The sequence below is a fragment of the Panthera pardus genome, unplaced genomic scaffold (genome assembly GCF_024362965.1).
Source record: "Panthera pardus isolate Hobbes unplaced genomic scaffold, ASM2436296v1 HiC_scaffold_3, whole genome shotgun sequence".
Classification (NCBI taxonomy): domain Eukaryota; kingdom Metazoa; phylum Chordata; class Mammalia; order Carnivora; family Felidae; genus Panthera; species Panthera pardus.
The window spans coordinates 56,545,338-56,560,342 of record NW_026526876.1 but is presented as its reverse complement, the minus strand read 5'-3'; the positions used below and the strand labels follow the sequence as shown (position 1 = coordinate 56,560,342).

The window sequence follows — 15,005 nt, the reverse complement described above, 5'->3', positions numbered from 1 at the left end:
GTTTTCATTCCATTGACATGATTGTTACTGAGATGGCATACATATTTGTATACTTAGGTATAAATATATCCATGAATGAGTAAAGAATTATTGTATTCTCAGAGGCTTACAATTCTCTGCTAACAATTTTTCTTATGACCTTTCTTAGCCTATGTTTAGACTATTGATATTTTGAATCTTTTAAACTCACCAGTCTTGTCATTCAGGTGATCCAAAGTTGTGGTGATGAAAATATTTTCCATAAGCATCTTAAAAACAATGAAAACAGTTTCACTTTTTGTTTGTTTCATGATTTTCAGCAGATTTCTCTGAGGTCCCACAGCTAGTAGTAAAAGCTGAGATTCAAACCCAGGTATTCTGATTGTGTTGCTTCTACAATATCGCACTGCTTCTAAACTGATTCTTATGGTATCTGTATCACAGAGTTGCTAAGATAACTCACGTAAAAAGGCTTTGCAAACTGTGAGGCTTTTCTATATAAAGCAGAAAATAATGAGAGTTAAAGCACCTGGCTCAGTCACTTGAGCATCCGACCCTTGGTTATGGCTCAGGTCATGATCCCAGGGTCACGGGATTGACCCCCACGGTACTCAATCCATGCTGAGCGTGGAGCCTGCTTGAGAGTCTCTGTCTTTCGCCTTCTGCCCCTCTCCTCCACTTGCACGCGCTGTCTCTCAAATGAAAAGAAAAAAGAAAAAAAGAACATAATGAGGGTTTTAGGAGTAAGAAAAGCAAATACTAAAAGAGAAAACCTTTTATATGCACTGACAGTTTTCAGGTTTTAAATATAATTTGAAATGCTTGTGATGCTAGGATAATCTTTGTGAAATTAAATCCTAATTGTATTAATGGACCGTGACCATATTTGAAAAGTATGGGACATACGATCACCATAATTTAGTGACCTTCACAAGGAGTGGCTTTCTCTCAAAAGTTTTTGGTGTAATCGTATGTACATTTATTATTTAATAAAAAGCGTAAGACTCCAATTAAATAATGGTCCGATTATAACACCTGTGAATGGGATAGTATAATAGACTCCTGGCATTCAGGATTTGACATTAGCTTTCTCAACTATATATGAAACCTAAAGGTTCATGATGTATAGTTTTGTTGAGATACAAACTTGAATGTTATGAGCTAATGAGCAGGTGTTGAGGAAGTCACTTGGCTAACAAGTATGTATAACCTACATTTACACTTCAGTCTCACTTCTGTGTTCATATTTCTGCTTATTGTTATTTACTTGGTAACTACTATGAAATGATTTATACATATACATGCATATACTTTTGTTTCTTTGTGAAACATCACTCCAAGGAGAAAATGCCTTTATAAAGGTAATGCTAGTGAAGTGATGCTACAAAAGTGGTGCTCATAAGTAGAAAAATGGGAAGCTTATGGAATAATAGTAGCCATAAATATGGGAATATGCAAAGATCTTGAGATATATCCCTTACCTATACTAGGGGTATTTTGTATAATAGTGAGTTGAATTTTTAATGTATGAGGACTGCTAGCATTGGATTATTTCACTATGTATCTATCATTTTATTTGTGGGGTATTTTTAAATTACATGCCAACAAAGCTCCATTTGTCTCAGGTGGTGCAATTGTCTGCCATGTTGAAATAGGTGACAAAACAAATTAATAGAACCCCTGAATAATACTTTTCTTATTTTTATATTCATGTGGTAATGTACAATTTTACAAAGCAAAATGACCTAGTTAGGAGCTTTTATAGAGAACTCATTTTTCTTTACTTGGAGCTGTATTGAAATCAAATCCAGGGGTGCCTGGGTGGCTCAGTCAGTTGAGCATCTGACTTTGGCCCAGGTCAGACTCACAGTTCGTGAGTTTGAGTCCCGTGTCAGACTCTACTGACAGCTCAGAGCCTGGAGCCTGCTTCAGGTTCTGTGTCTTCCTCTCTCTCTGCCCCTCCCCTGCTTGTGCATGCTCACTCGCTCTCTCTCTCTCTCTCTCACAAAAATAAATATTAAAAATAAAAATCCATCTTCATTTGGTACATTGCTTTGTTAAACAGTAAAATTTGAGTTGGAGATGCTCTGCTATAGTGAGGAATTTTCTCTCCCCAAATACATGTTTGCATAATGTGACACATCCTTGGCCCGCTCACCCCCCACCGTGGAATTTACAAGGATTAACTGTTAACTGATTGATACTTTATTAATGTAACAAGTTTCTGTTATTCATTTATCAAGCATTTAATGAGTGTCTCCTGTGTGCAAGGTCCTATACTAGACTCTAGGGAACCAAAGATGAATCAGACTCAGTCTCTACTCCTTGGGAATTCATTCTGGTTGGAGAAATAATAAACATAATTGTGCTATCTTGTGAAATGTTAACATTTTTAAAGTATTAAATGAGGGGCGCCTGGGTGGCTCTGTTAAGCGTCCAACTTCAGCTCAGGTCATGATCTCACGGTCCGTGAGTTCGAGCCCCGTGTCGGGCTCTGTGCTGACAGCTCAGAGCCTGGAGCCTGTTTCGGATTCTGTGTCTCCCTCTCTCTCTGCCCCTCCTCTGTTCATGCTCTGTCTCTCTCTGTCTCAAAAATAAGTAAACGTTAAAAAAAAATTAAAAGTATTAATTGAGATGACATATTTGAAAAAAACTGGAAGCTTTACAAATTTGAGATATTTTTCCTCCAGTGCATAGTACAATGTCTGGTATGTCTTAAATGCTTGTATATTCTTGAATGAATTGATAAGAAGAACTATGAAAGCATAATATTATGGTATAAAGAAGAATTAGTTCTGCCTGGATATATAGATGAAATGGGAAAGGCTTCACAGACGATTAGGCTTTTGAGCTGGACTTTAAAACATAAGCAATTTATGTTGAGAATCCGGTAAAGGGATTCCAGGCCAAGAGAGACACTATGAGACATGAAAGTGCCTTGATCTGTATCAACCACGTATCTATAGGCTTATATAGTTTACAAGATACTTATATTTACATTATCCTTTGAGCCTTATGACAACTTTGTGTAGTGAATTCATAGAGCCAAGGTGCTTAAAGCCTTGACTAGAACCCAGGGCCTAGGGTGTAAGAGAGAGCAATTAGCCATTTTCTTCTTCTTTTTTTTAATGTTTATTTTTATTTTTGAGAGAGGGGGTGGAGGGATGGCAGAGAGAGGGAGGGCAGAGACAGGATCCAAAGCAGGCTTTACAGCAGAGAGCCCAGTGCAGGGCTCTAACTCAGGAGCCAAGAGATCGTGATCTGAGCTGAAGTCGAATGTTTAACCGAGTGAGCCACCCAGGTGCCCCTAGCCATTTTCTTCTGTGTAGTTTCATAAGTGTCATGATTGCTAGTATTATTGAATTTCTGTGGTTACATTTATGGAACTGTTTTCTGAGTTATAAGTATGTGAGAGAAACATACATAAAATGAAAAGTATAGTTCCATTCTTATGTAAGCAGATTAGCTTATATTGATAAATGGAGGGTTTTTTTAGAGGCTTCAGAAACATTGGGAAATGCTTTATTTTATTTTATTTATTTTTTTTTGGAAAATGTTTCTTTAATTCATAGATTTGTGATTTGGGTAGTTTTTTTGGGATTTTCAGTCTTCTTAAACCATTTATCTAAAGAACAGACTATGGAAACTACCATCCCCACATTCTTTCTTAAGCTTTCTGTTTCTGCTATGGTTGAACACATTTGTTGACATTAAAAAAAGTATTTTTTGCACCAAAATGTTTGATTAAAATACTTTGAGAAGGGAAAAAGAAACAAAAACTTCTTCTCCATTTATATTTGATTTTCTGTTGTATATATATTGTATGTTGGATGTAATGAAGACAGTGTGGTATTAGTGAAAGAATAAATACACCAATGGAATAGAATAGAGAGTTCAAAAATTGATGCACACAAATATAATCAACTGATTTTTGATAGAGGAACAAAAATAATTCAGCGGACAAAAGAGTTTTTCAACAAAACGTGGTAGAGCAATTGGATATCCTACATGCAAACACACACACACACACACACACACACACACACACACGAATATAAACACTGTCTTTTTCCCAGAAATAATTCAAAACAGATCATAGTCCTAAACGTAAAATACAGAACTATAAAACTTCTAGAAGTTTTATAACGTAGAAAAAATCTAGATGATAATTGGGTTTGGCAGTGAGTTTTTAGATGCAACACTAAAACACCATATATGGGGGCACCTGGGTGGCTCAGTTGGTTGAACAGCCAACTTTGGCTCAGGTCATGATCTCACCATTCATGAGTTGGAGCCCCACATAGGACTCTGCTGTCAGCTAAGAGCCTGCTGCAGATTCTGTCACCCTCTGTCTCTGCCCCTCCCCTGTGTGCGCATGCTCTCTCTCAAAAATAAAAAAAAAAAAAAACATTAAAAATAACACTAAAAATAAAAATGTCATCTATGAAAGAAAAAACTGATAAGATGGATTTCATTGAAATTAAACACTTCTGCTTTGCCCTGCCAAAGATACTGTCAAGAAAATGAAAAGACAAGACACAGACTGAAAAAAAAATATTTGCACAACACATATTTGATGAACAACTGTTACCTAAAATATTCAAAGGACTCTTAAAACTCAACAATTAAAAAGTAAGCAAAAGATCTAACAGACACTTCATCTGAGAAGATAAGCAGATGCCAGATAAGCATATGAAAAAATGTTCAACATGATGTCATTAGGGAATAGCAAATTACAACAACAAGATACCCCCATACACCTATGAAAATGGCTAAAATCCAAAACACTGACAGCACCAAATGTTGGCAAGAATGTGGAACAGAGGGAACTCTCATTGCTGGTGGGAATACAGTATAGCCACTTTGGCAGCTTCCTTAAAACACTAAATAGAGTCTTAGCATATGATCCAGAAATCATGCTCCTAGGTATTTTACCTAAATGAATTGAAAACTTATGTTCAAACAAAAACCTGCACACACCAGAACTTGGATGCAACCAAGATGACCTTCAGTAAATGAACAGATAAACTGTAGTGTATCTGTACAATGGAATATTATTCAGTGATACAGAAAGTAAACTTGCAAGTCCCTGAAGACATGGAGGAGCCTTAAATGCACGAAAGAAGCCAGTCTGAAAAGGCTACACACTGTATAATTCCAACTATGTGACAAAAAGCAAAACTGTAGATGGTAGAGGGGCCCCTGGATGGCTCAGTTGGTTAAGCATCCAACTCTTGATTTCGGCTCAGGTCATGCATGATTTCATGGTTCATGGGATCCAGCCCTGTGTTGGACTCTGTACTGACAGCACAGAGCTTTTTTGGGATACTCCCTCTCTTCCTCTTTTTCTTCCCCTTCCCCCCCCCCCCCCACAAAATAAATAAGCATTAAAAGAGAATTGTAGACAGCAGAAAGTTCAGCTATTACCAGGGGTTCAGAGTGAGAAGATAGAGTAGGTGGAGCACACGGGAGGACAGTGAAACTGCTCTACATAACACTGTAAGATGGATACATGACATTATGCATTTGTTAAAACCTGTAGTACTATACAGCACAAAGAGTGAACCCTAATATAAACTATGGGTTTTATTTAACTATCAGTATTGTCTCATCAATTGTAATAAAGATACCACACTAAAAGATGTTAATAATAGGTGGGGGATGATGCATAGAGGCACTTGTACTCCAGTGTTTATAGCAGCACTCTCAACAATAGCCAAATTGTGGAAAGAGCCTAAATGTCCATCAGTTGATGAATGGATAAAGAAATTGTGGTTTATATACACAATGGAGTACTACGTGGCAATGAGAAAGAATGAAATATGGCCCTTTGTAGCAACGTGGATGGAACTGGAGAGTGTTATGCTAAGTGAAATAAGCCATACAGAGAAAGACAGATACCATGTTTTCACTCTTCTGTGGATCCTGAGAAACTTAACAGGAACCCATGGGGGAGGGGAAGAAAAAAAAATAAAGAGGTTAGAGTGGGAGAGAGCCAAAGCATAAGAGACTCTTAAAAACTGAGAACAAACTGAGGGTTGATGGGGGGTGGGAGGGAGGGGAGGGTAGGTGATGGGTATTGAAGAGGGCATCTTTTGGGATGAGCACTGGGTGTTGTATGGAAACCAATCTGACAATAAATTTCATATATTAAAAAAATAATAATAATAGGTGGGGGAAAATGGGTATATGGGAACTCTGTACTTTCTACTGAATACTAAAACTCTTCTAAAAAATAAGTCTACTAATTTTAAAAAATGGAAGAAGTGACTTTCCGGGAACTCACTGCTAATAATTTAGCTTTTACTTTTCTCTTTTTTCTCTCCCTAAATTAGAATTCAGAGTCTATCAGATGCCTTACTTTTTGTCCTTAGGTAACTTCATGTAAATATTTTAAAAATTACTGTGCCAAATAAGCCACACACACACACACACACACACACACACACACACAAAAGCAAGTGAAGATATTCTTGGTCAACCCAGATTGGAAAGAAATAAACCACAGTATTCATGGAAGAGGGATTACAAATAATTTCTATTTCCATCTTTGTTTTTCTGTATCTTCCAGATATTATCTGTAAAATAAACATCTGTTGGCTCTAAAACAGTTTTTTTTAATATAAATTTTTTTAATGTTTACTTATTTTTGAGAGAGAGAGAGAGGCAGACTGCAAACAGGGGAGGGGCAGAGAGAGAGGGAGACACAGAATCAGAAGTAGGCTCCAGGCTCCAGGCTATCAGCACAGAGCCCAACCCAGGACTCGAACCCATGAACTGTGAGATCATGACCTGAGCTGAAGTCGGATGCTTAACCGACTGAACCACCCAGGCGCCCCTGAAACAGGTTTTTGTATCCTACTGTAGCTTCATTATATTCACTTAACATGTTTTAAGAGATATTTATACAGAAATAAGACCCAGATCTTGAAGGCCTCTCTGGTTAACTATAAGTGAAAGACTACATTACTACAGTGTTTGTTGTAAATGGTAGGATTAGTGGGTGACAGCCTCATCGATTGCAGTTTATAAAGGGTTCAGTTTTAAAATTGTATTTATTATGTACTTGCTTATTTTACTTATTTACTTGTTTACTTATTTAATAGAATAAAAGAGGGTTCTAATTAGGTGTTATCTGAGTGATCTTGCCACATTCTTATTTTTGTTGGTTTAAATTGCTTTCAAATAATGTGCTTGAAATCCCATTTTCATTCCTGAAATTGGTACCATTTGCAATATGTATATTGGAGGAAATGAATTATTTTAAAAAAGAGAATTATTTAAATGTGGCTTTAGTAATTCCTCCATACAATAATTAGTGATGAAATTTGGCTCATTGTTTTCAGCTAGTTCAAATTGGTCTTGAAAGAAACAGAAACTTGTTGCTTAATTACAGACTCAGATGAATGCCTGTGGGCTGTTATGAAGTGCTTGTTTAAGAAGGATAATTCCACTTGATTGTATATGTTATGCCCCAAAGGAAAGCAGTTTTAAATTTGACTTTTACTAGATTATGCCATCTTTATGGAGCCATTCTGTTGTTAAATGGGTATCCACACTATCCGGGATGCTCTTAGTGAATGATGTTTAGTCAGTGGAGGGCTTAGCTAATTAAGGACTTTGAGACTTTGGGCAGTCTGAGAAGAAATTTAAAAATCACTGGGCTTCCTCTGTATGTGCCACTGTATAAGTGAAGGATACCATGGGGAGGGAGGACCTCCTTCCTCCATAGAATAGGATATTTGGGATTATAATTTTAGTGTTCTTTATAAGTAAAACCTATTATTAGGTTGGTTTCCTTTTTAGGGAAAGCCAGAAAACTGTTTTATTTGACTGCAGTTCAGGTGATGCTGTAAAATTACCATTATATGAAGATAAGTTGTGAATCTCAGAAATATATAATGACATGGGGCACCTGGGTGGCTCAGTCGGTTAAGCGGCCAATTTTGGCTCAGGTCATGATCTCGCGGTCCGTGAGTTCGAGCCCCGCGTCGGGCTCTGTGCTGACGGCTCGGAGCCTGGAGCCTGTTTCAGATTCTGTGTCTCCCTCTCTCTCTCTGTCTGGCTCTCCCTGTTCATGCTCTGTGTCTCTCTGTCTCAAAAATAAATAAACGTTAAAAAAATTAAAAAAAAAAGAAATATAAAATGACCTATCTCAATGAAAATAGTTTAAGAAAACCTATTATTGAAGATCTATTTTTATACCAAAAAAAATATGAAGAACAAAGAATGGAGGCATGTATTTGCCTTGTAAAATTTTTAATTTGATTTATGTAAGTAGAATGGCCTTACTACATTTATTTTTTTTTAATTTTTTTTTTAATGTTTATTTATTTGTGTGAGAGAGACAGAGTGTGAGTGGGGGAGGGGCAGAGAGAGAGGGAGACACAGAATCCGAAGCAGGCTCCAGGCTCTGAGCCGTCAGCACAGAGCCCGACGTGGGGCTCGAACTCACAAACTGCGAGATCATGACCTGAGCCGAAGTCGGACGCTTAACCGACTGAGCCACCCAGGCGCCCCCTTACTACATTTAAAATACGATTTCAGTTGGCCAAAATGTTACTTTTAGAAAGGAGATCTTTTAAGGAACATACTTATTACATAAACCAAGGCTTATATCTGTGTGCTACAAACAACATCAAAGAATTTTCTTGCTATGTCATGGTATAGAAAGTTGTTCCTTAGTGGGCATTTCAACTTCTGCAAGGACATTGTCTTTGAATAGAAAACATAATGACTTTGTTTTCCAACCAAAGTCTAATACTTAGACTAATTTATTAGCTAGTTTACTGAAATTTAGCCCTGACATCTATGGTTGAGAACAGATAGAAAAGAAATGCTAGTGTATTTTCAAATCTTGTAGAAATCAGATAACTAACATTGAAGTATATCTGGCTGATTTTCTCATGATTTGTGTGAAATGCTTAGCTTTGTATTTTTGCATTACTGTCTAGGCAGATTCAGTTGAGTTTAGTTAGAAATGTATTTTCTACACAGTAGTTTCTCTGTTGTTTTTTTAACATTGCTTCACCACTGTATACTATTTAAGGTATGTACCATTATATTTAATCTAACTTAGAATTGGTACATTGGTCAACACTTCAGTTTTTAAATTTTTCACTTTTTATTTTGAGTTAATTGTAGATTCATGTGCATTTCACCCAGAGGTAGCATCTTGTGAAATTATAACACTATATATCACAACCAAGATAGTGATAAACTTGTCAGAGCTTATCCATCACCACCAGGTTTCTCCATCGCCCTTTTATTTTTTTACTATTATTTTTTTAAGTTTATTTGTTTTTTGAGAGAGAGAGAGAGAGAGAAAGAGAGCCGGGGAGGGGCAGAGAGAGAGAAAGGGAGAGAGAATCCTAAGCAGGCTTCACACTGTCAGCACAGAGCCTGATGCTGGGCTCCAACTCACAAACCTGTGAGATCATGACCTGAACCAAAATCAAGAGTCAGACGTTTAACCGACTGAGTCTTCCAGGTGCCCCCCTATTCTCCCTTTTAAAAGCTATTTCCCTCCTGCCTCTCCCTTCCCCATTAACCCTTGGCAACAACCATTCATCTGTTTTCCATTTCTGTAATTTTGTCATTTCAAGAATGACCATTTCAGATTGACTTTTTCACTCAGGATGATTCTCTGGAGTTTCAAGCAGCTTGTTGCATGTATCACTAGCACCTTTTTTGTTGTTGTTTGGTTTGGTTTTTTGTTTTGTTTTGTTTTATTGCTGAGTAGTATTCCATACTATGGATGTACCACAATTTGTTTAACCATTCACCCATTGAAAGATTTCTGGGTTGTTTCCAGCTTTTGGCTGTTAACACACAAAAGTTTCTGTGAACATTCACGTACAAGTTTTTGTGTGAACATGTTTTTTTTTCCTCTGGGATAAATGCCCAGGAGTGCAATTGCTGGGTCGTATGGTAGTTGTGTGTTTACTTTTTAACTAGTTTTAAAATTATTTTCTAGAGTGGCTACCATTTTACATTCCTGCTAATGTGTGAATGATCTAGTTTCTCCGTATCCTCACCTGTATTTGGTGGTGTCAGTTATTTGCACAACAGTGTGAATGTACTAAATGCCACTAAATTGTACACTTTATAATGGTTAATTTTATGTTACATGATTTCACTTCAGTATTTTAAAAAATCAGCTCTTAGATATCCACCTCAAGTGCTACTTATGAGATCTAAATGAGAAAAAACAATCAGTTGGACATATCTGTGTGGGACTATTTCTGGGCAGTTTTCTGTTCCACTGATCTCTGTGTCTGTCCCTCGACCAGTAACACAGTCTTTTTTCCACCCAGTCTTGATTACTGTAGATATGTAATAAGTCTTGAAATTGGGTAAACTGACTTTCATTTATTCTTTTTTCAGAATCGCTTTAGTTATTCTAATTCTTTTGGCTTTCTTATATATTTTGCAGTGATCTTATCTATATCTAGGAATTGTGTTAAATTTGTAAATCAGTTTGAGGAGAATTGGCATCTTTACTTTGTTGAGTCTTCCAATCCCTGAATGTGATGTGTCTCTCCATTTATTTAGATCTTCTTTGATTACTTTCATCAGCATTTTGTAATTGTCCTATACAAGTCCTCTACAGGTTTTGTTAGATTTACATCTATGTTTTTCTTCTTTGAACAGTTATAAATGGCATTGTCTTTTTAGGTTTGGTGTCCACATGTTTTTTCCTAGTACATAGAAATACAGTTGATTTTTGCATGTTTGTAATGCAACTTTGTTGAACTGACTTACTCTAGTTTTTATTTTTTTATTTAAAAAATTTTTAATGTTTATTTTTGAGAGAGAGAGAGAGAGAGACAGAGTGTGGGTGGGAGAGGGGCAGAAAAAGGGAGACACAAAATCCGAAGCAGACTCCAGGCTCTGAGCTGTCAGCACAGAGCTCAACGCGAGGCTTGCACTCGTGAACTGCGAGATCGTGACTTGAGCCGAAGTTGGACACTTAACCGACTGAGCCACCCAGACGCCCCTAGGAGTTTTTCTATAGTTTATTTGGGATTTTCTGTGTAGGCAGTCTTGTCATCTGCAAATAAAGATAATTTTATTTCTTCCTTTCCAATTATATGTCTTTTATTTCCTTTTCTTGCTTTATTGCATGCCTAGAACTTCCAGCACTATTTTTGAATAAGAGTGGTGAGAATGGGCTTCCTTGCCCTGTCCCAGGTCTTAGGGAAAAATGTTCAGTCTTTCACTGTTAAGTATAATGCTAGCTATAAGTTTTTGTAGATACTCTATCAAGTTGAGGAAATATCCCTCTATTCTTATTTTTCTGAGAATTTTCCTCATGAATAGGTGTTATATTTTGTCAGATGCTTTTTAGCCTGTTCATATATGGTGAGTTAAATCGATTTTTGAATAATTTTTTAAAGTTTTTGTTTAAATTCCAGTTAGTTAACATACAGTGTAATATTAGTTTCAAGTATACAATGTAGTGATCCAGCACTTACATACAACACCCAATGCTCATCACAAATGCACTCCTTAATCCCCATCGCCTATTTAACCTGACCTCCTACCCATCTTCTTCTGGTAACCATCAGTCTGTTTTCTATAGTTAAGAGTCTGTTTCTTGGTTTGCCTCTCTCTTTTTTTCCCCTTTACTCATTTGTTTCATAAATTCCACATATAAGTGAAGTCATTTGGTATTTGTCTTTCTCTAACTGACTTATTTCACTTAACATAATACTCTGTCTAGCTCCATCAGTGTTGTTGCAAATGGCAGGATTTCATTCTTTTTTTTACAGATGAGTAGTATTCCATTGTGAGTGTGTGTGTGTATGTATATATAATATATATATAATAATGTATATATATTATTAAAGAAACTGCCCTTTCCCTATTGTATATTCTTGGCTCCTTTGTCATAAATTAACTATCTATGCATGGGTTTATTTCTGGGCTTTATTTTCTATTGATCTATGTCTGTTTTTATGGTAGTACCATACTATTTTAATTTCTATAGCTTTGCAATATAGTTTGGAATCAGGGAGCATGGTACTTCCAACTTAGTTCTTCTTAAGATTGTTTTGGTTATTCAGAGTCCTTTATGACTCCTTATACATCTTAGGATTGTTTGTTTCATTTCTGTAAAAAAAAAAAAATGCCACTGGAATTTTGATAGGAATTACATTGAATCTACATATTGCTTTGGACAATATGGACATTGTAATAGTATTAATTCTTCCAATCCATGAGTATGGAATATCTTTCCATTTATTTGTGTCTTCTTCAGTGTTTTTTATTAATGTCTTGTCATTTTCAATATATAAGTCACCTCCTTGGTAAAATATATTCCTAGGTACTTTATTCTTTTCTATGCAATTATAAATGGGATTGTTTTCTTAATTTCTCTGATAGTTCATTATTAGTGTATAGAAACAACCGATTTTTGAGTTATGAGTTTTATATTCTGCAGCTTTCTGAATTCATTCTAAAGTTTTTTGATGGAGTCTTTAGGGTTTTCTATATGTAATATAGATATAATTATAGATATATATATTTCTATGTATAATATTCAAATTTGGATACCTTTTATTTCTTTTTCTTGCCCAATTGCTCTGGTTAGAACTTCTAAAACTATTGAATAAAAGTGGCAAGAGTCGGCATCCTTGTTTCTGATCTTAGAGGAAAAGCTTTTAGCTTTTCATCATAAATGATACTAGTTGTGGGCTTGCCATGTACATAACATTTATTATGTTGTGGTACATTTCCTCTGTACATGCTTCGTTGAGAGTTTTTATCATAAATGGATGTTGACTTTTGTCAGATGCTTTTTCTGCATCTGTTGCGATGATTATGTGATTTTCATCCTTCATTTTGTTAGGGTGGTGTATTCCATTGACTGATTGTAAATGTTGAACCATCTTTACATCCCTGGAATAAATCCCACTTAATCATCATGTATGATCCTTTTATTATTATTATTATTATTATTATTATTATTACTATTATTATTTTAAAGTTTATTTACTTATTTTGAGGGAGAGAGTGTGAACAGGGAAGGGACAGGGAAAGAGAGAAAGAGAGAATACCAAACAGGCTCCATATTGTGAGCACAGAGCCCGACACAGTGCTTAGTCTCGCGAACTGTGAGATCATGACCTGAGCCAAAACCAAGAGTTGGATGCTTAACTGAGCCACCCAGGTGCCCCTTTTATGGTATTTTTAAAGCTCATCTTTGTCACCTAGTTCATGCAGTAACTTAGGTTTCCTATTATGAAACCTCAAGTTATTTTATACAGTGAACCTAGAAATTCTTTTGGATAGAAGCAGTTGGAAGAAAATATGCAAATATTGAGTTGAGAACCTGCTGTGCACCTTGCATGTGCTGCGCAGATGCAGATGTTTAGGAGTTAGTTTTCCCACTTTCTGCTGTAAAGCAGCACCTTTATACCAGTTTAAATACCTATGAATTCCTCCCTAAAATAGAGTTGTTTGTTTCCAAGCTCTGATGCATAAAGGCAAACATTGTACAGATCAAAGGTGCATTTAGTATCTTTATTCAGATTCTTGAATTGTAAATTTTGTAAGCTGAAACTTGGTTTCGTTTCCAAAACAAAAAACTATTTCCCCAAAATGGAAGGAACTTTAAGGTATAAATAATTACTTCTTATAGGCATCAGAACTATATTTCCTTATCCTGCCTCAACAAGTTGGTTGTAATTCTGAAGTTTTGAATAGATGGTGGTGACAAGTTTGAGCTATCTAGATTAAAGAAGTTTCATGTCTTTATGCAGTCATTAAAACTGTTCTGTCTTAGGTGCCTGGGCAGTTCAGTCAGTTAAGCATCTGACCGGCTCAGGTCATGATCTTACGGTTTGTGGGTTTGAGCCCCGCATTGGGCTCTGTGCTGACAGGTCAGAGCCTGGAGCCTGCTTTGGATTCTGTCTCCCTCTCTCAGTCCCTGCCCCGCTTGCACTCTGTCTGTCTCTCTCTCTCTCAAAAATAAATAAACATTTTTTAAAAACCCTGTTCTGTCTTTAGTCATCAAGTATCTCTGTGAAAGAAATAGATACAAGCTAACAAAAGTAAGTTGAAAATTATATATGTGGATAAATAAAATTTATTTCGGGGACCAGAATATACTCCAGATGCTTTCAAAAGTCTGGGTATTCTGTTTGTATAAATGTCTGAAAAATTATTCTCTAAAATGTAGAAAAATTAAGTACAAGTTTTAAAATGCTTTAATAATTCCAGAATTTTAATTTCCATTTTATTTGCAGCTCAGATCGTCTGATAGAAGAGACAATAAGGTAGGAAAAAAAATCTGTTTTACTCTATTGTTTTTTGTTTGTTTGCAACATAAGTGAACAGATCAGGTTAACCCTGTAACTAGGGTTACAGTTCATTTATCATCCTTAGAGATGGGAATTTCACTAGATTGTGATGAATTTTTACTGTGTCTTTCACTTATAAGAGACATTTGAAGCACAAAATATTTGTTTCCAGAATTAGTAGAATTAAGCTGACTTACCAAGGTTAATTTTTCTGATTAATTCATACTCAGTACTTTCAGCTTCAGTCTTTTTATTCTTTTTTTTTTTTTTTTTCAAAGGAAAACCATCTTAGACATGTGATTTGGTGTATATACCATTTATGTAGATTGGGTTTCAGTCACAGCAGCTGCGGAAAATGTGCTGCAGTAATATTTAGTATTATCTATAATAACACTGAAGTAGTTTATTGCTTAAGGTAAGGGACAATTATGTTGGTTTGAACTACTTAATTCTCTAGGTTTGGTGAATTTTTAGATACTATCTTGTGATGGTAAAAAAGTAAATGAACTAGATATGATCTCTACAGTTAGAATTCAGCAATGTCTAAAGCATTTTTCGGGAAAGGTGTAATGAAGTACATGGAAACAACAACAAACATGTACTCTTACTGTAGGCCTTGGTATTGTCTCAAATGCTTTACATGCTTTATTTTATTTAATTTCTTTAATGACCCATGAAATAAACACTGTCCAAAACAAAAAAGAAATTAAGGTAAGTAAT

The 15,005-nt window shown here is 35.9% G+C and overlaps 1 protein-coding gene across 3 annotated transcripts in view; it reads left to right on the top strand.

The window, feature by feature from the left end:
* GOSR1 (golgi SNAP receptor complex member 1) overlaps positions 1-15,005 on the top strand; it is a 46,634-nt gene that overhangs the window by 19,690 nt on the left and 11,939 nt on the right. For all 3 annotated transcript variants that reach the window (XM_019429673.2, XM_019429672.2, XM_053893242.1), the window contains exon 7: positions 14,232-14,261. In XM_019429673.2, the coding sequence (XP_019285218.1) occupies positions 14,232-14,261 (30 nt within the window). The remainder of the gene's footprint in view (positions 1-14,231; positions 14,262-15,005) is intronic.